Genomic DNA, 27,762 nt, shown 5'->3' with positions numbered 1-27,762 from the left:
AATGCGCATGTGTGGTTGCTGCTCCCCCAGACTGCCTGACGCTATTTCCGCTGCGGCTCACGGGGGATTTGGAGGCACTGGCGGCGGATCGAGGGTGAGAGGGACTGTCACTGTTGGGTGGGCGGTTAGAGTGGGCGAAGGAGACCGACCGAGACCCGGAGGGGGTCTCGCAGCCGTGTCGGTTCCGGGCTCTGACCGCCTCTCTCTCTCTCTCTCTCCAGGTTGCCAACGAGAGGAGCCGCGCTGCCTGGTGGCCGCTCGGCCGAGGCCTCGGGATGGCGATGAGACAAACTCCATTGACCTGCAGCGGCCACACCAGGCCCGTGGTCGATTTGGCTTTCAGCGGGATCACGCCTTACGGTTACTTCTTAATCAGCGCCTGTAAAGGTGAGGCCAGGCCCGGGGTGGGGGGAGGAGGCTGGGAATCATGGTTTAAAGCCTCTCCACTAGGCCTGTGATTGGGATCAACAGATTCCATGTGTTGACTTGGCAGCTTCCCACTTGTTCCATCTTTCAAATGCCATTTTGTGTTGTTACTGTCTAGTTAGGGTTTGTTAATGACATTACTGGGATAGAACCAAAGCACATTTAGACTTTTTTTTATAGAAGGTGTATTTTCAACAGATTGTTGATTTTTAAAAAATTCTCCACAGTCTGTATTTTTGAAAGGAAGTGGTTGAGATTGTGCTACATGTATTGATATTTAGAACTTGTTTATGCTGTTACCAGATATCCCCGATTTTGGAATGAGGTGGGTTAAAAATAGAGATGTCACAAAATGAGTTTGAGTACTCTGGTTGGAGGACTTCAATATCCATCATCAAGAATGATTCAGTACCATTACTAACTGAGCTGCCTAAGTCCTGAAGGCTTGTGGCCTGTAGCAGGTGATGAGAACCAATGAGGGAAAGACCTACTTTAGTTTGCCCTCAGCATCCTTAAGCCTGAGGTGAATTTGGTTATGGTGGTATTGATTGGACTGACCGTGTGACAGTCCTGAAATATGAGTGTGCACATTAGGAGTAGACCACTTGACCCTGCTCTGCCATTTAATAAGATCATGGCTGATCTGATTGTAGCCTCAACTCCACAGTTCCACCTATCCCCAATGATATTTCACCCCCTTATCAAGAATCTTTCTACCTCTGCCTTAAAACTACTCAAAGACTCTACTTCCACTGCCTTTTGAGGAAGTGAGTTCCGAAGACTCATGACTCTCAGAGAAAATTTCTCCTCACCTCTGTCTTAAATAGGCAACCGCTTATTTTTAAACAGGGACCCCTGGTTCTAGATTCTTCCACATGGGGAAACATTCTTTCCACATCCTGGTGCAGCGAAAGCCCTCTGGTCACACCGGGACACTTCACTTTTTCTGTAATTCTGACTGTTAAATGGGATATATTCAGATCAGATCTGGAGCTCAAAAGTGAATCAAGCTAGGGGACTAAGCCTGGTTCAACAGAGTATAGGAGAGTATGCCAGAAGCAGCACCAGGTATATAAAAATGAAGTGCTAACCTGTTGAAGGAACAACACCAGACTACATGCATGCTGAACAATGTATGGGATTGCTCAGCTGTATTCCATCCAACAGATCAGATCAAAGCTCTGCAGTCTGACCACATCCAGTTGTGAATGGTAGAGCTCAATTAAACAATGAATTTAAAGAGGTTCTATGAACATCACCATTGACAATAATGCTGGAGGTCTGCAAAAGACTAGACTGAAATGTTTGCAATTATCTTCAGCCAGAGGTGCTGGATGGATGGTCTATCTCGGCCGCCTCCTTAGGTCTCTAATGTTACAGATGCCAATCTTAAGCCAATTCGATTCACTTCATGGATATCAAGAAATAGCTGAACACACAGGATATACCAAAGGCTATGGGCCCTGGCAACATACTGGCAATAGTACTGAAAAGTTATGCTCCAGAACTAGCAGTACCCCTAGCCAAGCTGTTCCAGTACAGCTATAACATTGGCATCTACATGACAATGTCGAAAATTGCCTAGGTATGTCCTGATCACACTAAGTAGGACAAAGCTAATCTGATCAATTACACCTGCCCCGCTCCCCAAATCCTGGCCTGGAAATATATCACTTCCTTCGCTGTCGCTGTGCCCAGGTCCAAGAACTCCCTAACAGCAATGTGGGTGTACATACACTATGTGGGTAGCAGCGATTCAAGAAGGTGGCTCATCACCATCTTCTCAAGGGCAATTAGGGATGGGCAATAAATGTCAATGATGCCCGCTTCCCATGAACAAGTGAAAAAAAATCTTGTACCTGTGCTTTAAGCATAATCATGTAAAAGAGGAGTTTATTATGCTGACCTTTTCCGGTTGAATATGTTGAATTGTCTGATAACTTTCATATTTTAGTTGTCTGCTTTGTAAAGTTGTAAAGCATGGATTGACAACTTGGGTGAAACACCAGTTAAAAATGATACATCGGGTAATGCCTCTTCAAGTGACAGCATGAGTCAACCCTGTAGAGTAAGAACAAGGTTCAGAGGCTGAATTAAATTTGAAATGTTGTCCTAGTTTGGAATTTCAGCTTGGATTAGAGAACTAGGTCCTGCTTAAAATCTTGGAGTTGACAGACTAAATATGAGAAATTGATGTGCCTATAGCAGAAGAACATATGAGCAAGAGTAGGCCATTCAGCTCCTTGAGTCTGTTCTGTCATTCAAACATCATGGCTGATCTCTACCCTCTCTCCAGACAAGGCTCCAGATCTCTCTCATACTGTTGGCTTGTGAAAATATTTTTTATCTCTGATGTAAAATACATGAGCGAGCATCTACTGCCTTTTATGAAGCGAGTTCCACACTCTTGCTGCTCATTGTTTCCTTGCTTTGGTTCTGAATGCCTGACTCTGATTTTAAGCCTGTAACCCTTTCTCCTTGACTCCCACACCAACAGAAAATCTCTCTCTCTTTCTTTCTCTCTCCTTTCAATTGCTTTCAAAACGTTAAAAATATAATTTAATCATCCCATAACTTTCAATAATCCAGGAAATAAAAGTTTAATTCATGTAATTGCTCCTCAAAAGGGCTCCAAGTTTAGATTAACATTTTAGTGAATCTGCACTGCTAGGCAATACATGCTTTCTAAGTAGTGATGCCCAGCTCTTTACAACTACAGTAAAACTTGTTCCCATTTCTGTCCTAGCCCTTGATTTTGAAAGCTAGCATTCCATTAGCTTTTTTGATTTTCTCTTAGTAAGCTGTGTGTGACCCCCTAAATCCCTTTAGACCTCCGCTGTTCCTAGTTTCCATGATATAAATAATACCCTATAGTGTGTGAATAGTTGAAGCCCTAGCACATACCCTTGTGGGACACGAATAGTCCCTTCCTTCCAATTTAAGTGCATACCCATTATGCCTGCTGTGTTTGACTACTTAACAAATGTGCTAACTAAATGAATAATGTGTCTTCAATTCCATCAGCTTCAATTTTAGCTGACAGTCTCTTTGGTGGAATTTTGACAAATGCCTTCTGGGAGTCCATATAAACTGTTTATAAATACTAACCTGTCTATTACTTTAGTTACTTTCTCAAAACAATTCAGTTTCTTTTACACAAGACCTACACTTGACAAATTCATGTTGGATCTCTCAGCTCCAGTTTCTCAAGTGTACAGTCACTCTGCCCTGAATTGTAGATTCCAATACCTTCCCCACAATAGTTGTTAGACCCTGAAGTCTATAATTTTCTAGTATCTCTCACTTTTACTTAAAGTTTTGAATCCTGCTATTTCTTTGGACATTTCAAGAGGCCCATGCCTCAAAAGGACTGCAAAATCCCATTTTTCCACTTGATCTCTGTAAAAGCAATGTATATTGAAAAATAACAATTAACCCTTGTTGAAAAGTTTTGGGCTAAATCTGCCCTGAACATTGTAGCTAGCATATTCTTGATTTAATCTTGCTTAATTCATATAATTGGGAGAGTTTTAATTTTTAATGTAGATAATGGCTGAATTATTAGAAGTAGACTTATCCATGAGTATTGAACACAATTAAACGTTGGAAAAAGATACATGCTGCAGAAGACAGTGTTCCATTTTAATGAACATTACAACATAGTATGGCATTAAAAATGTTAAAATCCCATATCAGCGGATTTGGGTGCAAGGTATCAGAGAGTGATTTTAGCTCTCTTGGCTGAGAATTATGTTTTAAAGTTTAATGAATTGTCTTGGTTTATTGCCCCCTAAGTATTTTGAGAATGAATGTTACTTTTTCAGAGGCATTATCGCGGCTATTTGTAGAATTGATCTTTTTCGTCTTCACTGCTTTCCTCCCTGAGTCTATTTACCAAGTGACTTCTCTTTTGGTCATTCCACCCTGTACCTTAACTCATCATGCTCTCCCTTCTGAATTCAAGATTCCTATCTTCCCTTAAATCTCTCGTGCAACATAAATCTTTCTATCCATATTCACTGGTACCCCCTTGATCTTGTCATCTTACATGACCTCTCTCTCCTGTGCCAGTCACGAGACCATTTCTGATCTCTTCCTTGTATTCTCCGCTATGACCCCCACACCCCAGCTGTGCCCATCTCTGGGGAAAATACTTTGCCTAATTACTTAAAATTGCATTTCTAAATTCAAAACTCTTTACCCTTTGGCCCTCCATTGACCAAGAGATTTCTGCAACTATGATCTGCTCAACTCCACCTTCATTCCACTTTTGATGTCACAGTCCCCTTCAAAACCTCTACATACTCTTACCGCCCTTTGTTACTGTTATTCCCAGCATAAAGACTCAAATCAGGCTTCTTTCAGTATACACACAAAAATTGCTTTATTAGAAAACAAACAGCTTTTTAAAAAATAAGTTAATAAACTGGTTAACAAAGGAGTTGTAGTTTCAAATGATAACTATTTTCTCCTTTTTTAAAAAAAGACTTTTGAACCCCCATACACTCTCAAACACAAAATAGGACAAAACAAATACAGCCCCCTGCAGAAGCTGGAGTATGGGAATGTTTATTTTAAAAGGATAAAATTCGATAAGATCTTGATGTTGATCAAACAGAATTCTGGGTCACAATAGATCTGGAAGTTCCTTCAGATGGATTTTTTTTTGGTGAAACTGTCCTTGATGACTTTCACGTATCCCAACTTTGCGAACTCTCAAAATAAAGCAGATGATTTATCCTGATGAGACATTTCTGAGCAAAGTTTCACACACAGGTGGGGCAGAGCAAGGGAAAGAGAGTTTCTTGCAGCCTGCTTCTAAGGCACACCCACACTCACTCTGATTAAAAACACCTGATGAGAGAAGTATTTTTTGAATATTTTAGTCTTTAAAACTCTATCAGCAATTGTCTTTAGCCTGGCAACAGCAGTTCTTTCTTAATTTAGATATACAAAGTATCTCTTCACTCTCCAGGTATTCGCCGCCGGACATCTATCTTGACCCATGGTTTCTTGAAGAATGGCACTTTCACAGCCCCGAATTAATATTGCAACTTTTAAAAATAACTCAGGAGGGAGAATGTCTAAAATTCAATGTCCTTCAAATTTTCCAAAGACCGGTTCCTCACAGTTGTTACCTCCCAAATCCATGCCCATCTTTCCTGCAGCACCTTGTTTGAATCCCACTGTTCATTTAACCCTAAGATGAGCTTCTGATCACATAACTGCTGCATCAAGTCCATTTCCAAAAGAGTTACTTCCATCTCTGTAAGATCACCTAACTGCTGCTGAAACCCTTGTCCTCTGCACCTGACTATTCTTATGCTTTCCTGGCTGACCACCATCATCTATGATACATAAACTTGAGTTCATCCACCAATAAACTGCCTGTATCCTAACTTGCACCAAGTCCCATCCATCCATCACCCTGTGTTCTCTGACCTACATTGGATCCCAGATTGGCAAAGTTCAATTTTAAAATTGTCCTTGTTTTCAAATCCCCCCATGACCTTGCTCTTCTCTCTAACTTCCTTCAGCCCTACAGCCCTCCTCGATCTCTGCACTCCTGTAATTCTGGCCTCTTGCAATTCTCCCTTTTTAATTGCTCCATCGTTAATTGCTGTACCTCCACCTGCCTAGGCCCTGAGCTCTGAAATTCCTTTCTTAAACCTCTCCACTTCACTATCTTTCCTCCTTTACGATGCTTCTTGAAACCTACCTCTTTAACCAAGCTTTTGGTCACCTGTCCTGGTATCTCCTTGATGTGGTTCAGTTCCAACTTTTGATTAATGCTCCTGTGAAGTGCCTTGAGACATTTTGCAATAATAAAGGCAATATTAAAAACAAAAACAGAATTACCTGGAAAAACTCAGCAGGTCTGGCAGCATCGGCGGAGAAGAAAAGAGTTGACGTTTCGAGTCCTCATGACCCTTCGACAGAACTTGAGTTCGAGTCCAAGAAAGAGTTGAAATATAAGCTGGTTTAAGGTGTGTGTGTGGGGGGCGGAGAGATAGAGAGAGAGAGAGGTGGGGGTGGGGGGGTTGTGGTTGTAGGGACAAACAAGCAGTGATAGAAGCAGATCATCAAAAGATGTCAACGACAATAGTACAATAGAACACATAGGTGTTAAAGTTGGTGATATTATCTAAACGAATGTGCTAATTAAGAATGGATGGTAGGGCACTCAAGGTATAGCTCTAGTGGGGGTTTTTTTTTATATAATGGAAATAGGTGGGAAAAGGAAAATCTTTATAATTTATTGGAAAAAAAAGGAAGGGGGAAACAGAAAAGGGGTGGGGATGGGGGAGGGAGCTCATGACCTAAAGTTGTTGAATTCGATATTCAGTCCGGAAGGCTGATGGAGGGGTGGTGATTGGAAGCAAAATTAATACATTTTTCCAAGTCCCGACGAGAGCATGAAGCGGCACCGAAGTAATCATCGATGTACCAGAGAAAGAATTGTGGAAGGGGGCCGGAGTAGGACTGCAACAAGGAATGTTCCACATACCCCATAAAGAGACAGGCATAGCTGGGATTATTAATTTTGCTTCCAATCTCCACCCCTCCATCATTTTCACGTGGTCCATCTCTGACATTTCCCTTCCCTTCCTTGACCTCTCTGTCTCAATCTCTGGTGACAGACTATCCACCAATATCCATTACAAACCCACCGACTCCCACAGCTATCTCGACTACAGCTCCTCACACCCCGCTTCCTGTAAGGACTCCATCCCATTCTCTCAGTTCCTTCGCCTCCGTCGCATCTGTTCCGATGATGCTACATTCAAAAACAGTTCCTCTGACATGTCCTCCTTCTTCCTTAACCGAGGTTTTCCACCCACGGTTGTTGACAGGGCCCTCAACCGTATCCGGCCCATCTCCCGCGCATCCGCCCTCACGCCTTCTCCTCCCTCCCAGAAACATGATAGGGTCCCCCTTGTCCTCACTTATCACCCCACCAGCCTCCGCATTCAAAGGATCATCCTCCGCCAACTCCAGCATGATGCCACCACCAAACACATTTTCCCTTCACCCCCTTATCGGCATTCCGTAGGGATCGCTCCCTCCGGGACACCCTGGTCCACTCCTCCATCACCCCCTACTCCTCAACCCCCTCCTATGGCACCACCCCATGCCCACGCAAAAGATGCAACACCTGCCCCTTCACTTCCTCTCTCCTCACCGTCCAAGGACCCAAACACTCCTTTCAAGTGAAGCAGCATTTCACTTGCATTTCCCCCAACTTAGTCTATTGCATTTGTTGCTCCCAATGTGGTCTCCTCTACATTGGAGAGACCAAACGTAAACTGGGCGACCGCTTTGCAGAACACCTGCGGTCTGTCCGCAAGAATGACCCAAACCTCCTTGTCGCTTGCCATTTTAACACTCCACCCTGCTGTCTTGCCCACATGTCTGTCCTTGGCTTGCTGCATTGTTCCAGTGAAGCCCAACGTAAACTGGAGGAACAACACCTCATCTTCCGACTAGGGACTTTACAGCCTTCCGGACTGAATATTGAATTCAACAACTGAAGGTCGTGAGCTCCCTCCCCCATCCCCACCCCCTTTCTGTTTCCCCCTTCCTTTTTTTCCAATAAATTATAAAGATTTTCCTTTTCCCACCTATTTCCATTGTATAAAAAAAAAACCCCCACTAAAGCTATACCTTGAGTGCCCTACCATCCATTCTTAATTAGCACATTCATTTAGATAATATCACCAATTTAACTTTAACACCTATGTGTTCTATTGTACTATTGTCGTTGACATCTTTTGATGATCTGCTTCTATCACTGCTTGTTTGTCCCTACAACCACAACCCCTGCCCCCCGCCCCCCACCTCTCTCTCTCTCTATCTCTCCGCCCCCCACACACACACCTTAAACCAGCTTATATTTCAACTCTTTCTTGGACTCGAACTCAAGTTCTGTCGAAGGGTCATGAGGACTCGAAACGTCAACTCTTTTCTTCTCCGCCAATGCTGCCAGACCTGCTGAGTTTTTCCAGGTAATTCTGTTTTTGTTTTGGATTTCCAGCATCCGCAGTTTTTTTGTTTTTATCAAAATGCAAATTGTTGTATAAATTCTGTAATTACAATTCATTTTAATGTTTGATATCCATTCAGATGGCAAGCCTATGATGCGCCAGGGTGACACAGGAGACTGGATTGGGACGTTTCTGGGTCACAAAGGTGCTGTCTGGGGAGCCACTTTAAATAAAGAAGCCAATAGGGCAGCAACCGCAGCAGCAGATTTTTCAGCGTGAGTACTTCTCACTTTTGTATGTAGCGGTGGCATGAATGGCTCATCACTAAAGACAATTAATAATCTTATTCGTCAAAGAATATATTGTAATGAGATCAAGGAGGTTGTGGATTTAGCTTATTTAAAAAAAACTCTACTGCACTGAAGAGAGAAAGTTAACCCAAATGGAAAAATTACTTTATTTGTCTAAAGTTTTTTAAAAAAGAATGCAATTCAGTATTGGCTAATGGTCTACAAATGACATTCTGAGAGCCATGTGGCTGCACACGGCAGGCATTTGTCCAACCAACCCCTGGCAACTACTTGTTGTTGCGTTTTGTTGTGTTTGTACCTTGAACCTGTGGAAGAGATATTTGTCAAGCTATTAACTCTAGTGGGCAATCCTAAATCAAAACACTAAGATCTGGAGAGGTACACAAATTAATCTCACATATATGCAGACTTGGAATGTCACTTCGAAGCCTTGATGTTTCATGTGGCCCAAGGAAGTATTCACACTGCCACTCAATATGCATGATAATTTAGCTGCTTTCAGTGGCTTTGTAGGCTGGATGAAGCCTTTGTAAGTGCCAGCCAAGTTTGGGATTAAAGTTGGGTCTGGTAGTTGGTATTCAGGAAAACTGTTTCATCAGTCGTATATTTATTTTCACATGGCAGAGAGTTACTTCACCTGAATTTATTTTTCTTTTTCCTCAGCAAGGTGTGGGATGCTGTGACAGGTGATGAATTGATCGCTTTAGCCCACAAACATATTGTCAAAACTGTAGACTTTACTCAGGTAAAATCTATTTCTAATCTAATTCAGTACATATTCCTATCCATAATTTTTGGAACCATTTTAATTAGATTTTTTTTTTCAGGATAGCAACAACTTACTGACTGGCGGGCAAGATAAAGTTTTGCGTATTTATGATTTGAACAAACCTGAATCAGGTGAGGCGTGATTGCTATTGAAAAGGCTTTCTCTAGCTAGAATGTAAAACTAGGGCTTTTATTTCAACAGCCATATTGCGATGTTGCCGGAGAGATTGCATAAATGTTATACATGTTAAATGTGAGCAGTATTGCACATGGATTATAAATGTGATTCAGCTAACCTTTTTGCAGTGATATAAATACTTGGCTGCCAAGAAATTTTTCATTTATGTCGTTTTTGAGGGAAAAGTACACATTAATATTGTTGATTATGGGAGAATGTTTAATGATAAATGGTTTTACATTGAATGTTGCTGGTTAGAACTTGTTCTTATCTGGGGAGTTGCTTGAGACGAGTTTGTAAGCGCTTTCACCTGGATTAAGTATAAAAAGAAAAAGACTTGCATCTAGATAACCATGGCGCATGCATCACCCTCTATAGCCAATTAAGTGATCTTGAAGTGTAGCATAGAAAATGTGGTCACCTACTTGCCAGTTAAAACATGGCAAGATCCCACCAACAGCAATGTGATAATGACCAGCTTTTTATTTGTTTATTGGATGTGGGTGTCACTGACTAGGCTAGGATTTATGCCCATCCCTAATTGCCCTTGAGAAGGTGGTGATGTGCTGCTGCCTTGAATCGCTGCAGTCATCTTTCCATGTTAATATGTTACCCCCTACCTCATGAGTTCTTATTTTGTACAGTAACCTTTGATATTGCATCTTGTTTTCTGGAAATCTAAGTACACCACATCTACAGGTTCCTCTTTATACATGTTGCTTGTTACTTCCTTGAATAACTCCAGTAACTTAGTTAAACACAATTTTCCTTTCACAAAACCATGTTGACTCTGCCTAGTGAGTTGAGATTTTCAAATGCCCTGCTACAGCCTCTTTAATAAATACTAGACGAATGTTAAGCCAACTTGCCTGTGGTTTCTGCTTTCCATTTCCCCCCCCAACCCCTTGAATAGAAGAATTACATTTGCTATTTTCCAATCTGGTGGGACCTTTCCAGAAACTAGGGAATTTTCTTCTAACCTGTCATTAGCCTTTTTGGAATTGTAATCTTTTCCTTTCAATCTGGTACCATCTTTAACTTCCTTAGTTAGCCACAGATGGGTAGGTTTTTCCCCTAGAATCTTTATTAGAATGCATTTTTATTGATTATGAAACATCTCGTTAGATAAAAACAGAATTACCTGGAAAAACTCAGCAGGTCTGGCAGCATCGGCAGAGAAGAAAAGAGTTGACGTTTCGAGTCCTCATGACCCTTCGACAGAACTTGAGTTCGAGTCCAAGAAAGAGTTGAAATATAATTATTATATTTCAACTCTTTCTTGGACTCGAACTCAAGTTCTGTCGAAGGGTCATGAGGACTCGAAACGTCAACTCTTTTTTTCTTCGCCGATGCTGCCAGACCTGCTGAGTTTTTCCAGGTAATTCTGTTTTTGTTTTGGATTTCCAGCATCCGCAGTTTTTTTGTTTTTATCTCCTTAGATATCTGCCACTGCATCTCTACTGACTTGTCCCTTAACCTAATTTCCCTGTTCCCTTTAGCCAGCTCTGTCACTGCCTCACAATTTTCTCTCCCATGAACTGAATGTGAAATTGAAACATGTTGTGATCACTGATACCTATGAGGTCATTAATCCTGTCTCATTGCACATTACCAGATGTGTAACAGCCTGCTCTCTGGTTGGCTCTGGCACATGCTAATCAAAGAAATTGTCTTGAAAACACTTATGAACTCATCTTCCAGGCTACCTTTTGCCAATCTGATTCACCGATCTATATGTAGGTTGAAATCACCCATGATTATTGCCGTACCTTTCTCACAAGCCCCATTATTTCTTTCTAAAGTGTGGCTACTGTTAGGGGGCCTTTAAGCTATTCCTACACCTTTTTTTAAAATTTCTGGGTAGATCTGTAGAACTAAGGTCATCTCTCTCTATTGTACTAATGTCGTCCTTAATTAAGAGTTACCCCTCCACCTTTTCCAGGCTTCTTGTCCTTCCTAAATGTCATGTACCCTTGAAGATTCAGCTCTCTCTTTGTCATCCTGCAGCCATGTCTCTGTAATGGCAATTAGATCATACATGTTTATTCCTATTTGAGCTATCACATGGGAGAGCAGACAGAGCCTTGGTTTAACACCTCATCTTAAAAGAATACACCTGGCATACAGCACTGCCAATTTGAAGTAGATCAGCTATTGTAACAAACATTTTTTGAAAATCCCAAATTGATCCTTTTTATGATTTTGGAGAAGGGACGGAACATAATGCAGGATTCTGTTGTACTTAAGAGGCTTATTAAACATTAAGAATCTGCTGACTAGATAAATGTGTGCATAGTACTTCAACGGTATTTGAAACTGAGGCCATTGAGGGGAACAAGCGTCACGGCAAAAACATATTTAAAGATGAACTGGGAGAGAGTGAAATTGAAAATCCAAGCATTTGTATAGGTCACTGAGTTATATGTTATGTCTTCGGGTGTCAAATTTGTTAACAGGTTGGTCATTCTTGGAATGAGAAAAGTTCACTTGTCACTGTTGAATATGGTGGTTGCATGTAAAACCTGATGTTCTTTCTCTGTCAGAGCCTCTGGAGATCAGTGGTCATAGTTCTGGTATTAAGAAAGCCCTGTGGTGTAATGGGGACAGGCAGATAATTTCAGCAGCTGATGACAAGACTGTAAGGTAAGCGTTTTTGGTATGAAGTTATCAAGTTTAAAATGAATAAACAAATATATACTTAAAGATTTTACGATAAGTAAAATCTGACCTTTTTAAGGAAAATGGTTGGGTTTTTAGCTTCTCTGCTTGGAGAGGTGGGGGGAGAGGAAATGGCTGAATTCAGGTGACAGTGATTAAACTGCCTGACCTGTTGAGTGTTTCCAGAATTTTCTGTTTCTATTTCAGATTTCTTGCATCCACAGTATTTTGCTTTTATGTTAGCTATTTTCTGATGGTCTCCCCCTCTGCTACCTTCCCACTTCTCCAACATTATCCTCTCCCTACACTCTGCTGCCTTTGAGGCTGCTTGATGCGGTTATGTCAGGAGACCTGGCCAAAATCCCAGGACAACACATGTGACTCCAGACTAGAATTGGAAAAAGATTCTGTTAGTGTTCAACAGCTTAAACTTAACATGAAGATGGCATGAATGAAGGGAGGAGAGTATCCCTCAACCTATGGAAACTGTACATGAAACTTCTTTACTGAAAGAGTGTTTTATCTTCTTATGTTTTTATTTGGACAGGCTCTGGGACAGGTCTAGCATGATTGAAGTGCAAACCATTCATGTTGGATCATCTGTAAGCAGTGTAGAGTACATACCTGATGGAGAGATTTTGGTTTTAACCTATGGAAAAACGATTGCTTTTTACAATGCACTAAGGCAAGTTGAATACTTTAACATTTATTTTCTTTTGACTTTGTTCAACAAAATGCTGTCTTTCTTAGAACTTAAAATCGTATATGATTCTGGAATTTAGTGAACCCTCTGAATTTATGAAATCAATTTGAGTTTTAGAAATGTACTGCTGTACCTGCAAAACAAGTTCAATGAAAATGTTTAATTATAAGAAATCCCACAAGTCATTAGAGAAAACGTTTACTTTGCATTTATATTGTACCCATGTCCCACAAACCTTTGCAAGTGTAAGGCAAATTGAGCCCTACCAAAAGGGACAAAGTTAGGAGGCCAAAGACTTGTAGAAGGAGGGCCTTCAGGTCAGAAGAGGAGGTGGAGGATTTTAGGAAGGTAATTCCAGAGCCTGGGTGGCTGAAGTCATGTCTGTCATTGATAGGTAAAGATAGGGTGCACAAGGATGAAGGATTGGTGTGGGGGCAAGAAGCAGTCGTGGTGTAGGACTGGAGGAAATTGGAGATGGCGAAAAAAAAGCCATGAAAGATTTCAACAGAAAGGTATGAATTTTAAATATTTGGTTGAACTGATGCTTACAAGGCGGGGAATCAAGTTTATTAGGAATGATCCAGTCTGCAGGCAACAAAAGCGGAAATATGATTTTCAGTAGCAGATGGATTCTGGGAAGGGTTGGAGGTGGGCATGTTATGGAGTGGAATTAGGTGGTAATGAAGGGCAGATTGAAGTTAGGAAATGCAGCTTGGAGTGAAACAAAATGCTGAAGTTGCAACAGTCTGGTTCAACTGGAGACTGGAAGGGTTGGGGATAAAGAGTTGATGGCTGTATGGAGTTTGTGGCTGTGGTGGTGGGGCAGGGGGAGCAAGATAATTATTTCAGTTTTTGCAATACTTAGAGGAAAGTATAACTCATCGAAGCTGGATGCCAAATAGGCTGTCTAGTGGCAGAGAAAGTGGAGAGGGATTTGTGTAGAGTGGGAGCCCATTCCATATCTGTAGTTGTCAACGGGTCAGCATGTAAAAGGCCAAAGATGGATCCTTGAGAACTCTGGAGGTGACCCTAACAGTGGGGGAAAAAAGCCCATGGCTAATGATGTTGCAGCTATAGAATTGATGCAGTTGTGTAATTAATTAGGAAGCACCTGGCACACAACATCTAGGTTTAAAAAAAAGTAAGAGGTAGGTAGATTGGGAACCAAAGGTGGTGTGACTGTAGGCTTCAGTTTTAAATACCTGGAGCTTGTTGGATGCTGCAGAGACTTCTCCCCTTGAAGTCTGTCTTTCTCACTGGGATACCATCTAAAGATGCAACCCTACTGACCTATCCCTTAACCTAATTTCCCAGTTCACTTAGTTCTGTCTTCATGCCCTCAATTGCCTTTATTTAAGTTTAAACCACTACTGTTGGATCTCTCCCCAAACTGAATGTGAAATTCAATCATATTATGATGACTGCTATTTAGGGGCGCCTTCACCATGCCGTCATTAATTAATCTTGTCTCATTGCACATTAGCAGATCGAATGTAGCCTGCTCTCTGGTTGGTGCTAAAACGTGCTGCTCAATGAAACTGTCCTGAAACCACTAAGAACTCATCATCCAGGCGACCTTTACCAATCTGATTTACCAATCTATATGTAGATTAAAATCACCCACGATTGTAGCTGCACCTTTCTCACCATTATTTCTTCCTGTATACCCTGCCCTACATTGTCGTTACTGTTAAGGGGCCTATAATCCACTCCCATAAGTGAGTTCTGAGCTTTACTATTTCTCATCTCCACCCAAACTGATTCTACATCTTGATCTCTAGAACTAAGGTCAGCTCTTTCCATTGTATCAGCTCTTTCTATTGTACCAATGTCATCCTCAATTAACAGAGCTACCCCTCCACTTTTTCCTAGCTTCCTCCTTCCTAAACGTCATGCGCCTTGAATATTCATGTCCCAGTCTTTGTCATCCTGCAGCCATGTCTCTGTAATGCTGCCAAATCATACATATTTATTTCTATTTTTGCTGTCAATTTATTTGTTTTGTTGAGAATGCTGCGTGCGTTCAGATAGAGAGCCTTTAGTTCTCTCTTTATATTTTTGTAACCTCTCGTCTTATCTGCTTGGTGCACTCTTAGGTTTGTACATGCTGCCCTTCCTGCTACAATCTGATCATCATTTCCCTTGTTCCTACCTTGCTCTTTTGCCTTGTCTTCTCTATTTAATTCAGTATACCTTCCAAAACCTGATCCCTTGCCACCACTATTTAAAGGCCTCTCTATGCTCTAGTTATACAACCAGCCAGAACACTCGTCCCAGCATAGTTCAGGTGAAGACCATCCCAGTGGCACAGCTCCCACTTTCCTCAGTACTGGTGCCAGTGCCCCATGAATCAAAAGCCATTTCTCTCATACTAGCCTTTGAGCCATGCATTTAACTTTCTCATCTGATTTACCCTTTGCCAATTTTCTCATGGCTCAGGTCGTAATGCAGAGATTATTACCTTTGAGGTTCTGCTTTTTATTATAGTTCCTAGCTGCTCATGGTCCCTCAGCAGAAATCTTTTCCTTCTTCTACCTATGTCGTTGCTACCTACGTGGACCATGACCACTGGATCGTCTCCAGCCCAGAGCACATGTCCCGAACCCTGGCACTGGGCAGGCAGCACAGCTGCCTGGATTCCTGCTCTCGGCTGCAGAGAACTGTCTTTCCCCCGACTATACTGGCCCCATCTACCACTACATTCCTATTATCTCCTACTTGAATGGCTTCCTGTACTAATGTGCCATAGTCAGTTTGCTCAACCGCCCTGCAGCCACCGCTTTCAGCCATACAGGCCAAGAACCTTGTACCTGGTGGACAATTGCAAAGGCTGAGGCTCCTCCACTTCTACCTTCTGGGTCTCCATAACTGTATCACTTGCAGGCACATCCCCTGTCCCTGATCACTGACCAAATCAGATGACCCTGTCCTCACGGCTGTGACTGCCTCCTGGTACAAAGTGTCCAGGTAACTTTCCCCCTCCCTGGTGCATCGCAGTGTCTGCAGCTTAGCCTCCAGCTCAGTGATTCTGAGCCGAATCTCCACAAGCTGCAGACACTAACTGCAAACGTGTTTGCCCTGGATCCAGGAACTCCCACATATTAGTGGAACTTTGAATTGTGTTGTGCATCACTTTATTTAGTGTCATGAAACATAGATGCAAAACAGTCAGGACTGGGAACTGAATAAACAGGTTGTATGGTCTAGAGCAGTGACTTCCAAACTTTTTCAGTCATGTACCCCGAGTTTGAAAAAGACGCACAGAGTGAGAGAGACTTAGTTTGAAAAAGATGCAGAGAGCGGCGGGGACTTCAGTTTGAAAAGGGCGCGGAGAGCGGGAGAGACTTCAATTTGAAAAGAATGCAGTCGGGGAAAAAGAGAAAAAAAGCAACCATGATGTCACAGTAAGGTAGTAAGTTGATTGGCCAGTAAGTGCTCAGTATAAGCAACAGTGTGTGAAAAACCAGCTTAAGACAGGCGAGTTGAGTGGATCAATGAATAAAAAGAACTAAAACATTAAAGTAAAATAAGCAAAGTTTAAAAACTATAAAATTAAAATCGTACTATAAAGATTAAAAAAGCAATAAAAATAAAACAAGCATCTAAAACACATATCTTGTAGCTAAGAAGCATGTAACCTATAATTGTCAGTGGGACTAGCATGCAATAAACACAGGAAATTGAAGCATAGGAAGAAAGTAATTAAAGTAAATTTAACTAAATAAATTAGAATAGCGGGGTGGTGTTATGTTGCAGCTGTGAGATGTGGGAGCTTTTGGATGTCAAGGCAATCCATGACAAACACATCTGCAGGAAGTGCAAGCACCTTGAGGAATTCTGGATTAGGATTATAGATCTGGAAGCCGAAATGCAGACACTGCGCCACATAAGGGAGAGGGAGAAATACCTGGATACTTTGTTCCAGAAGACAGTCACATCTCTTGGAAGAGGGTCATCTGTTTTGGTCAGCAATGAGGGACAGAAGAATGTGACTGCCAGTGAGGCAGGTAATGGGACCGAGTAGACAGTAGTGGACGAGCATCAGGCTTTGAAATTGTCAAACAGGTGTGAGGTGCTCTCAACCTGTGTGGATGAAAGCAAAGTCTGCATGGTGAATGAGCTGGCTGGCTATGGCACTGTGGTACAGGAAGCTGTTCAAGCGGGTGGAGCAAAAAGGAATGTAGTAGTAGTAGTAGCACGCGATAATATAGTGAGGGGTATTGACACTGTTTTCAGCAATGAAGAGCGAGAGTCCAGATGACTATGTTGCCTGCCTGGTGCCAGGGTTCGTGACATCGGTTGAGGCTGGAGAGGAACTTGCAGTGGGAGGGGGAGGATCTAGTTGTCATGGTCCATGTAGGTACCAATGACATAGGTAGAACTAGGAAAGAGCTTCTGCAAAATCAGTATGAGGAGCTAGCTACCAAATTAAGAAGCAGAACCTCAAAGGTAATTATCACTGAATTATTACCTGAGCCATGTGCAAATAGGCATAGGGCAAATAAGATTAGAGAGACGAATGCATGGCTCAGACTGGTGTGGGAGAAGTGGGTTCCAGTTTGTTGTGCACTGGCATCGGTACAGGGGAAAGTGGGGGTTGTACCGTTGGGACGGTTTACACCTGAACCATGCTGGGACAAGTGTCCCTGCTAATTACATAACTAGGGAAGTGAAGAGGGCTTTAAACTAAAAAGGGGTGAGGGATCAAGCTTGGGTAGAGGTAGCAATTCACAGTGTGGAGTCAAGACAGGAGAGTAAAATAGTAATAGAAATGAAAGTCAGAGTGGCAGGAAGGGACAGAGAGAAAAAAAAAATACATCAGTCAAGATTACATGTTACAAAGGTAACAAAAAGACAAAACTGAAGGCTCTCTATCTGAATGCACGTAGTGTTCATAAAGTAAATGAATTGATGGATCTGACAGCAATTACGGAGATGTGGCTGCAGAATGACACAAAAAGACAAAACTGAAGGCTCTCTATCTGAATGCACGTAGTGTTCATAACAAAGTAAATGAATTGATGAAGCTGACAGCAATTAGGGAGATGTGGCTGCAGGATGACAATGATTATTGGGCCCTTAATATTGAGGGGTACATAACATTCAAGAAGAATAGGAAGCTAGGTAAAGGTGGAGGGGTAGCACTGTTAATCAAAGAAGGCATTGGCGCAATTGTTAGAGATGACCTTGGTTTGGGAGATCGGGATGTAGAATTGCTTTGGGTGGAGATGAGGAATAGTAGTGGGGAAATGTCATTAGTGGGAGTGGTCTACAGGCCTCCTAACAGTAGCCACAGTGTAGGACAAAGTATTCAGGAGAAAATATTGTGTGCTTATGATAAAGGGACGGCAATAATCAGGGTGATTTCAATCTACACACAAACTGGAAAAATCTGATTGGCAGTAGTAGCCTGGATGAGGAGTTCTTAGAATGCTTATGAGAGAGTTTCTTAGAGCAGCATATTCTGGAACCAACCAGAGAGCAGGTTATATTAGATTTGGTATTGTGTAATGTGACAGGATTAATTGATGATGTCAGAGTAAAGGCACCCCTAGGTAGCAGCGACCACAATATGATTGAATTTTACATCCAGTTTGAAAGGGAGAAGAGTGGGTCTAAGACTAGTATTTTAAACTTAAATAAGGGCAACTGTGGGAATGACACCTGTGCTAGCTGAAGTGAGCTGGGAAACAAGGCTAGAGGATAGATCAATAGAGAAGCAGTGGCAGACATTTAAGGGGATATTTGAGTCTTCAAAATAAGCACATTCCGATTGTAAAGAAAAATTCTAAGGGGAGGACCCACCATCTGTGGTTAACCAGAGATGTTAAGGAAAGCATCAAACTTGAGGAAAAAGCATACAACTCCGCAAAGATGAGTGGCAGAACAGATTATTGGACAAAATATAAAGAACAGCAGAGAATGACTAAAAGGTTAATCATCAGAAAGAAATTAGAGTACGAAAGGAAGCTAGCTAGAAATGTAAGAACGGATAGCAAGTGTTTCTACAGGTACTTAAGAAGGAAAAGAGTAAATAAAGTGAGTGGTGACAGCGGGGAGTTAATAGATAGTAAGTAAATGGTGAAAGAAATGAACAAATATTTTTCTTCTGTGTTCACTATAGAGAATACAAAAAATATTCCAGTAATAGCTGCAAATCAGGGTAGGTGAACAGGAGAAAGGAACTTTATGAAATTGAAATCACTAAGGAAACAGTACTGAGCAAATTGATGGAGCTGCATGCGGGCAAGTCTCTGGGTCCCGATGGGCTACTTCCTAGGGTCTTAAAAGAGGTGGCTAATGAGGTAGTTGATGCACTGGTGTTAATTTTCCAAAATTCACTAGATTCTGAAAAGGTTCCATCAGATTGGGAAGTAGCAAATATAACTCCTATATTCAAGAAGGGAGGGTGGCAGAAAACATAAGCCAGTTAGCTTGACATCCATCGTGGGGAAGTTATTGAAATCGATCATTAAGGAGGTTATAGCTGGGCACTTAGAAGAGCTCAAGGCAATTGGGTAGAGTCAGCATGGTTTTGTGAAAGGAAAATCATGTTTAACCAATTTATTGGAGTTTTTTGAAGGAGTGGATAAAGGGGAGCCCGTAGATGTACAATAGTTGGATTTCCAGAAGTAATTTGCTAAGGTGCCATAATCCAAGATTATAATGGAAAATAAAAGCGCATGGTGTAGTGGGTAACAAATTAGCATGGATAGAAAATTGGCTGGCTGGGAGAAACCAGAGAATATGCATAAATGGGTCTTTTTCTGATAGGCAGGATCCCACAGGGGTTTGTACAGGGGCCTCAACTTTTTACAATTTACATCAATGATTTAGATGAGGGGAGTGAAGACATGGTAGCTAAATTTGCAGATGACAAAAAGATAGGTAGGAAAGTATGTTGTGAAGAGGACATGAGGTTGCAGATAGATATAGATTGATTGAGTGGGAAAAGATCACGCAAATGGAGTTTAATGTGGGAAAATGTGAAGTTGTTCACTTTGGCAGGAAGAACAAAAAAGCATAGTACGACTTAAATGGAGAACAGCTGCATAATTCTGAGGTGCAGAGGGATCTAGGTGTTCTAGTACATGAGTCACAAGTTAGTATGTAGGTACAGCAAGTAATTAAGGCGGCTAATGGAATGCTATCCTTTATTACCAGAGGGATTGAACATAAAAGTAAGGATAACAAAAACAGAATTACCTGGAATTTTTTTCCAGGTAATTTTGTTTTTGTTTTGGATTTCCAGCATCTGCAGTTTTTTTGTTTTTATAAAAATAAGGATGTTATGCTTAAGTTTTACAGGGCATTGGTGAGACTATATGTTGAATACTGTGCAACTTTGGTCTCCTTATTTAAGGAAGGATGTAAATTCATTGGAGGCGTTTCAAAGGTGGTTTACTAGATTGATATCTGCAATGAGTGGGTTGTCTTATGAGGAAAGGTTGGACAGATGGCTTGTTTCCACTGGAGTTTAGAAGAGTGAGGGGTGATTTGATTGAAATATACAAGATCCTGAATGACTTTGACTAGGTGGATGTCTAAAGGGTGTTTCCTCTTGTGGATAAGTCCAGAACTAGGGGGCACTGTTTTAAAATTAGGGTTCGTCCTTTTTAGGACAGAGATGAGGAGAAATTTTTTTGAGGGTTGTGAGACTTTGGAATTCTCTGCCTCAAGGTGGTGGAGGCGGGATCATTGAATATTTTTAAGGCAGAGGTAGATAGATTCTTGTTCAGCAAGGGAATCGAAGGTTATCAGGGTTAGATGGGAATGTGGAAATTGAAACACAAGTAGATCAGCCATGATCTTCTTGAATGGTGGAGCAGGCTTGAGGGGCTGAATGGTCTGCTCCTGTTCCTATTTCTTGTGTTCTTATTCAAATTTTCCAACTTTTTGCCTATCTCTGCAGGCAGTTTCTGTTTGATGCCATGTTGTGTGACCATTGAATGGAAACTGCACACAATTTTTTTCTGCGTTTGCTGTACTAATTGATACGTTCAAAAATAATTGAAATATTCTAGTTACATTTTTAAAAAATACAATGAAGAAGCTAATTACAACATTTTGATCGTGTTGTGAACACATTTGTTAGTTAAAGGATATATCAATGAACCCCCTAGCCCACAAAGAATTGCTCATTCAGCAGCCCCACTTCCTAGCCCTGCTCATCCCTTTGTATCTTTGTGAGTTGGTTCCAACAGGGTGATGCCCTGACATGGGAGGCCTTATCTGCCAGTCCTTGGGTCAAGCAGCTGCCTCTCCAACTTGGTTAGTGTTTTGGCCAGCAGCTCTTATTCTCGCACCACTGCCATGCCAGAGCTTGGGCTTATGTGCTGCTCCAATCAGTGGGTGTTTTTCTCCTGCACTAGTTGCTACTAGGCACACTTTTCATTCCAGTATTTTCCTAAAATTTTCAGTATAGTACTAGTGGAACTTTTACTAGTGCAGTTGTGCCGATTAGCAGCAAGCATATGATTGCAGCAATCTGTAATTGGGGGGAGCAGTGGGAGGTGAGTGGTAGCATTTGAGTACCAGAGACAATTGTTTGGAAGCCCCTGAACAATGGGGAACAATTACCATCCCTTAAAATCTGCCATGACACAATTAAGAGTAATTAAAGACATATGCAATAGCCCCAAGGTATGCGTAGCCCACTTTGGGAACCACTGGTTTACAGAAAAGATAGCAAAAATGTTAGAAGGGGAGGAGTGGCCTTTGTAATTAAGGTTGAAATCATTGCTAAGTGAGGATGTAAAGAGAGTGAATTAGACAGTGGAAAATTCTAGATAATTAAATATAAAAGGATTTTAGATAATGGGAATAGTGTCTAGGTCCCATCTGTTACAGCTGTGAATTGGTATAGTATATGAATGCAGAGGTTAGACAAGCAATCAAAGGCAGGGTGGTTTTCATGGGGATGGGGGCAGGATGCAGGGTTAGGTTCATAAAGATTGGGATAAATTGATGTCAGAAATGTAGTCAATTTCTGGAGGTTCAGGATAGCTTCCTGTGACAATTTTTCCTAGAAATATTGAGCAACTAGAAAACTTAGCCTAAATTTGAAGGACCACAGTTTCTTTGTATTTTTGGCTAGCTTGAAAATTGTAGTACTATTGGCTGTATCTGCCCGAACAGTTATAGAGAACATGAATTTAAGTAATCTGCACTGTTTTTAGAGTTAGAGTTATTAGGCATGGGTTGCTTAACTAAAAGCTGCTATCAAGGGAGAAACTACATCATTTAAAAGTTATTTCATTAAATATTTGAAGAAGATACTTTTGGAAAGCTACGCCTGCCTGAAAATAGCCTCAATTTAGTATTGTTCAGCACGAATTAGACCACAAAATGGCTGTCAGAAATGGAAAATGTCACCCTGAATTTAGTTTGAGGTAATCTTCTATATTCAGGCTAAAAATATTAACAAGGTAGAGATATTGCTGAAAAAGAGACATTTTTGTTGGAGCTTTTCGCCTTGCATTCATCAGAATAATTTGCAAGAATACCAAATGTAAAGGGAGGTGGAGCACACTCTTCTCATACAGTATAAATTATTCCCAAAACATTTGGTATTCTTGCGAACTGCCCTGATAAGTGCAAGACGAAAAGCTTTGACAAAAATGCCTCTCTTTGTTTTCAGCGATACTCAAGTTCTGTACTGCCAAACAACTGTTAGAGGTAGAGATAAAAAGAGATTGTTTTTGTAGTTTTAACCCTGCCTCCTCCCTACATTAAGTCTGTGGATTCTCCAGTTGAGTGCGTGATGGTGCCTTGGGGCTCAAACTGGTCATGCTTTGGAATCCTGTTTCTGTTTTTTGCTCCAGGGTACTAGTATTTTCATGCTTGTAGAATACAATTTTTGTAGATGAAAACAGATTTAGGTGCATTCCATGAGGTTTTGTACTGGTTTTTTTTTTTACAGTCTTGAGCTGATCAAATCTTTTGACGCACCAGCATCAATCAACTCTGCTTCTCTTCACCCTGAGAAAGATGTCTTTGTTGCAGGAGGTGATGACTTCAAACTGTACAAATTTGACTACAATACAGGCGAGGATTTGGGTGGGTCTTCATATCTTTTCAAGTGGATTAGTTGCTTCGTGTGAATTGTGTTTCAAATCAGTTTTTTGCCACTGCACATAGGATGGCTACTGCTTGGTATTTAATTCCAGTATATAGAATGTCCATAAAGAATTGAAATTTCACTGTGCCCTTAAGGTACCTTACAAATTGTACAGATTAAAGTTCATCTCAATTTTTGTCTGTAACAAATGTTTAATTAACCCTGATACAGTTGTGCATTTGCTTTGCATTTTTTATTCAAGTGGATCTGAGGCATATTTTCTGTTGTCAGCTGGTGTGCTTTGCATTTCTTTCTGGATCAGTGTAAAGCTTGCAGCGATAAATGAAAAGCTTGACAGGGCATTCCATGATTGTTTTGTTGGGTGGGGTAGCTGTAAATTTGACTTCAGTTACTCCATTAAAGTCGTTGCTCTATTGCTTTCAAAATGAGGATATTGACTGCTGAGGAAAGAGCAGCAGCAGGAGCTCAATGCGAAGAAGTCCATTAGAATTCAGGACAACATAAACCTTTTGCCCTCCTATACCCAGTCTCGCTATTGTTTTATTGGAAATTGGGTTCTTCAAGACCATTACATAAACTCCACCCTATCAGTTTCAGTGAATTAATTTTAGCACTGGCAGTGCCTGCAATATGAACTTTGTAATTACAGGAGGTGAGCCCATACTGCCCATAACTCTTGGTTGCTGCAGGTTGACTATCCCTTGTTAATTAAAACTATGGATGCCAATTCTATTGAGGCTAGCAGCAATACTGTACAAGAAACACTGGTTTTTGGCTGGACTTCTAGCGACAGTAGTTTAATCAGTTATAATTCTACAAATTAAATCTCAAGTTTCCTGTCTGAAATGAGACAGATTTCATGACCAACTTTAATCTGATTACACAACCAAGAGCAAAACATGGTAGCATTGTAGCTTTTGCACCAGGAGAGGTGAAAACTATTTCTCTCCCGTTTGTGCAGAGTCTGGAACTGATTTTTTTTTGTTTTTGAGAGCCTCTGCCCCATAATTCTTTTGAATTAAATCTCCTGGATGAAATATGTGCAGTTGTCAAGAATTGTAACCTCGTAATGGATACCTTTGAATGTTGACAAATCGAGTCAGCAGCAAACAAAGGCTGTTGAAAAATGGCATATCAGTCAATATTAGTGAAGAGAATAAATGAGTTGTGATTCCTGTCTGTTCACATATGAATATTGAATCTCCTGTGGCCTTGTTTACAGTTAGTTGGAGAAAATGGAAATGGTACTTAAAGCTAGTGGAAATCTGAAGCAAGTGAGAATTTGTTCCAGTAATACCGTTCTCAAAGTTTGCAGTGCCCACTCTGCAGCAAGCAAGAACAGGTGTTACCATAACAACATTGTTTTCAATGCTCTAAGCTTGTTTATGACAGTGCCATCAACTCAAGGATTTTAATATTATCACAGAATTGTTACGGTGCAGAAGGAGGCCATTTGGCCCATCATGTTACCCATTATGGATGCACTTTTGATGACCTTTTTGAACAAATCAAATTAGGAAGAAAGATGAGTTTAAATAATGTCTTTCATGACAAAGGATGTCCCAAAGTGCTTTACAGCCAGTGAAGTATTTCATACATGCAGTCACTATTACAATTTAAGAAACATGGCAGCTGGTTATGTGCACTGCAAGATCCCACAAATAGCAATCTGACGAAGACCAGATGGCCTGATGATGGGGCCTTTGTTTATGTCTCATCTGAAAGACTGCATCTCCGAAAAGTGCAGCACGCTGTCAGAACTGCACTGGCTGGATTTTTGAGTTTGTAGTCTCTGGAATGGGACTTGAACCTACAACCTTCTGACTCAGCTGGGAGTGCTACCAGCTGAACCATGGCTGGATATTCCTGTAATTGAATTTTACAAAGCAAAGCACAGCAAAGTGAGAATTTAATATTTTAAAATTCAAATATAACAATTATTAAAAATCAAGGGTTAGCTGTATCTATTTCTGCTACGATCACTCTGTTCTAAGACAAATATAAATCCTTTTGTTAGAGTCATACAAAGGGCACTTTGGTCCAGTCCATTGTGTAAGATTTAGCCCTGATGGAGAACTATATGCGAGTGGTTCTGAAGATGGAACTCTTCGTCTTTGGCAGACAACTGTTGGTAAAACCTACGGGTTATGGAAATGTGTGCTTCCTGGTAAGTACGTTTTGTTACATAGTTAACTGTGATATCAGTCTTATTTCATGACTTAAATCGGAACCAATGCATCTTTGTTATATAGAATCGTTTGATTTTCTGAAGGAACAGTTTAATTCTCAGATGGCATGTGTTGAATGTGCAGTTCAATCATCCTTGAGTGAAATACTTGTTATACAAACATAAGAAATAGGAGCAGGAGTAGGCCATTCGGCCCCTCAGGCCAGTCCCGCCATTCAATAAGATCATGGCTGATCTGCCCCGTGCCTCAACTCCTCCTCTTTCGTGCCAGCTCCTCGTAGCCCTCAACTCCCTGATATTTCAAAAATCTATCTACCTCCTCTTTAAATACTTTCAGTGATCTAGCCTCCATCTATCTGGGGGAGAGAATTCCAGACATTCACTATCCTCAGAAAAAATTCCTTCGCATCTCAGTTTTAAATGACTGTCCCCTTATTCTGTAACTATGTCCCATAGTTTGAGATTCCCCCACTAGTGGAAACATCTTCTCAATGTCTACCCTGTCAAGCCCCCTCAGAAGCTTATACGTTTCAATAAGATCACCCCTCATTCTTCTAATCTCTAATGAATAAAGGCCTAACCTGTTTAGCCGTTCTTGATAAGTCAACCTCTTCATCCCAGGAATCAGCCTAGTGAATTTCTTTTGAACTGCCTCCAATGCCAGTATATATTTTCTTAAATACAGGGACCAAAACTCTACACACTACTCCCAGGTGTGGCCTCACCAAAACCCTGTGCAGTTGTAACACAAATTCCCTATTTTTAAACTCCAGCCCCTTAGCAATACAGGCAAAAATTCCATTTGCTGCCTTAATTAATTGCTGCAACTGCAAGCTAACTTTTTGTGTTTCATGCATAAGAACACCCAGATCCCTCTGCACTTTTTTGGAGACTCTCTCCAATTAAATAATAGTCTGCCGTTTGATTCTTCCTACCAAAGTGCATGACCTCACACTTTCCTATATTAAACTGAAATTAATCTGCCATTGTGGCCAACTGCATGTATTTTACACTTGCTTCTTTGAATTACAGAGGAGCTTGGCTCTGAAAACTCTGATTCTATCTATGGCACCCCTCCAGAGGTAAAAGCTTGAGCTGCCAGCTTGAGAAAAAGGAGCAAGCAGCAATATTTGATGAACTGAAAAAAGAGCATGCCTTCTGTTTTATATGGTCACGGCAAATGCAAACATCTAAATGGAATCATATCAACTGAAGACAACTGTAGTTAACTGTATATTAGACAAGAACATGGTGTCTGCAAGGAAGGAAAGTAGTCGACCATTGCATATTCAATGTAGCTGCCTCCCATCTTGTGTTGGTCTAATTGGGCCTGACCAGTAACATCTGTATATATTGTATCTTGGCAGAAGTTTCTCATTGAGGAAGTGTGGTCAAGTTACAGCTATAGCATAATGGATTCAAGTTTGTTTTCCTTAGAAAGGAATCCATTTTTCTTTGCCCTCCATAAATTCAATGCTAACACTCTGGTTTAATAATAAAAAGTCATTCAAGCTGTCTTGTCATTCTATTCATTTAAATGATGTACAATCTGTCACCATTTCAGGCATCTTATTTTTGCATTCAATGCCTCAAGCAGTATTAAACTGGCCCACACATGTGCAAAAATAAGCAAACACAAAATTCATGTGTATTTGTATTCTTCAAATTTTGCATGTTTATGGGCTTTTTTCTGTTTTGTGCAACTAAATGTATGTTCAAAAGTACATTGGATCTGAATATGAGTGCTTATTGAAATCTGTTAATTCTTTATTGTCCACTGCAAAAAAAAAATGTGGGCAGTAATTGCAGTGCTTTATCCGACAGGAACTATATTTGGTTTATCTTGTGTGTTTACAATGTAGGTTCGCAATGTTGAATGGTTCACTTTTTATAGACAACAGCTTTGATTACTTACAGCATTATAAGATCAATGAGTGTCTTAGTAAGTTCTGGTTATATTTAATGCTGCACCCCAATCATGGGCTTGAGGGTGACCTTTTGAGTTACTGCCTGATCCTGATATGCCCATTTACTTTTTTCCTAATTTTTCCCATTTGCAGCATTGTTGAGTTATTATGCTCTTATGAAAATGTTTTGTGACACTTGTGTCCCGATTTAAAAAAATTCAATAAAAGTGGGCCAGGATATGAAGCCTGCCTTTGCTTTACTAGACCATGTTCTGATATTACATTATAATGTGGACTAATGAGCAGCTAGTTTCTCAATTTGGTGTCACCAGTACAAATTGTTGCTTAAAACTGTCAAACTAACCAAAATGGTGGTTAATTCACAAGTGCTGTTAATAGAAGCCAGTATTTTAATATTGCAGTACTCCAACGTTCTAAATAGGAGTCCTCTTGTGTTCTTGAAGTAGTGGTAATACAAATTACAATTTCCTGTGCTCATGTCTCAAACCTCATGAGTGCAGGGGCCTGCTAAGTGAAGTTTTGAGTATCTGTCCATG

General features: G+C 40.9%; 1 protein-coding gene across 2 annotated transcripts; it reads left to right on the top strand.

The window, feature by feature from the left end:
• Positions 1-15: 15 nt before the first annotated feature.
• LOC121285742 (serine/threonine kinase receptor associated protein) lies at positions 16-27,468 on the top strand. 2 transcript variants are annotated; one of them, XM_041202493.1, is made up of 10 exons: positions 16-94; positions 222-387; positions 8,551-8,686; positions 9,386-9,467; positions 9,550-9,622; positions 12,212-12,311; positions 12,874-13,011; positions 22,952-23,088; positions 25,128-25,277; positions 26,331-27,468. In XM_041202493.1, exons 2-10 carry the CDS (start codon positions 276-278, stop codon positions 26,390-26,392), a joined length of 990 nt encoding a protein of 329 aa, XP_041058427.1. In that variant the 5' UTR covers positions 16-94; positions 222-275; the 3' UTR covers positions 26,393-27,468. The 2 variants fall into 2 exon arrangements, with proteins under 2 accessions (XP_041058427.1, XP_041058428.1); XM_041202494.1 differs by lacking the exon at positions 16-94 and having other exon boundaries at positions 107-387; positions 22,952-23,076.
• The last annotated feature ends 294 nt before the right edge of the window (positions 27,469-27,762 follow it).

This window comes from Carcharodon carcharias, chromosome 13 (assembly GCF_017639515.1).
Source record: "Carcharodon carcharias isolate sCarCar2 chromosome 13, sCarCar2.pri, whole genome shotgun sequence".
Lineage (NCBI taxonomy): Eukaryota > Metazoa > Chordata > Chondrichthyes > Lamniformes > Lamnidae > Carcharodon > Carcharodon carcharias.
Note: the sequence above shows the minus strand (reverse complement) of the source record. Positions and strands in the feature narration are given on the sequence as shown.

Coding starts and splice junctions, on each gene's coding strand:
- LOC121285742 (XM_041202493.1), top strand. CDS start 276: ATGGCGATGAGACAAACTCCATTGACCTGCAGCGGCCACACCAGGCCC. Junction 8,687..9,385: donor GCAGCAGCAGATTTTTCAGC/GTGAGTACTTCT, acceptor CTTTTTCCTCAG/CAAGGTGTGGGATGCTGTGA. Junction 9,468..9,549: donor AAACTGTAGACTTTACTCAG/GTAAAATCTATT, acceptor TTTTTTTTTCAG/GATAGCAACAACTTACTGAC.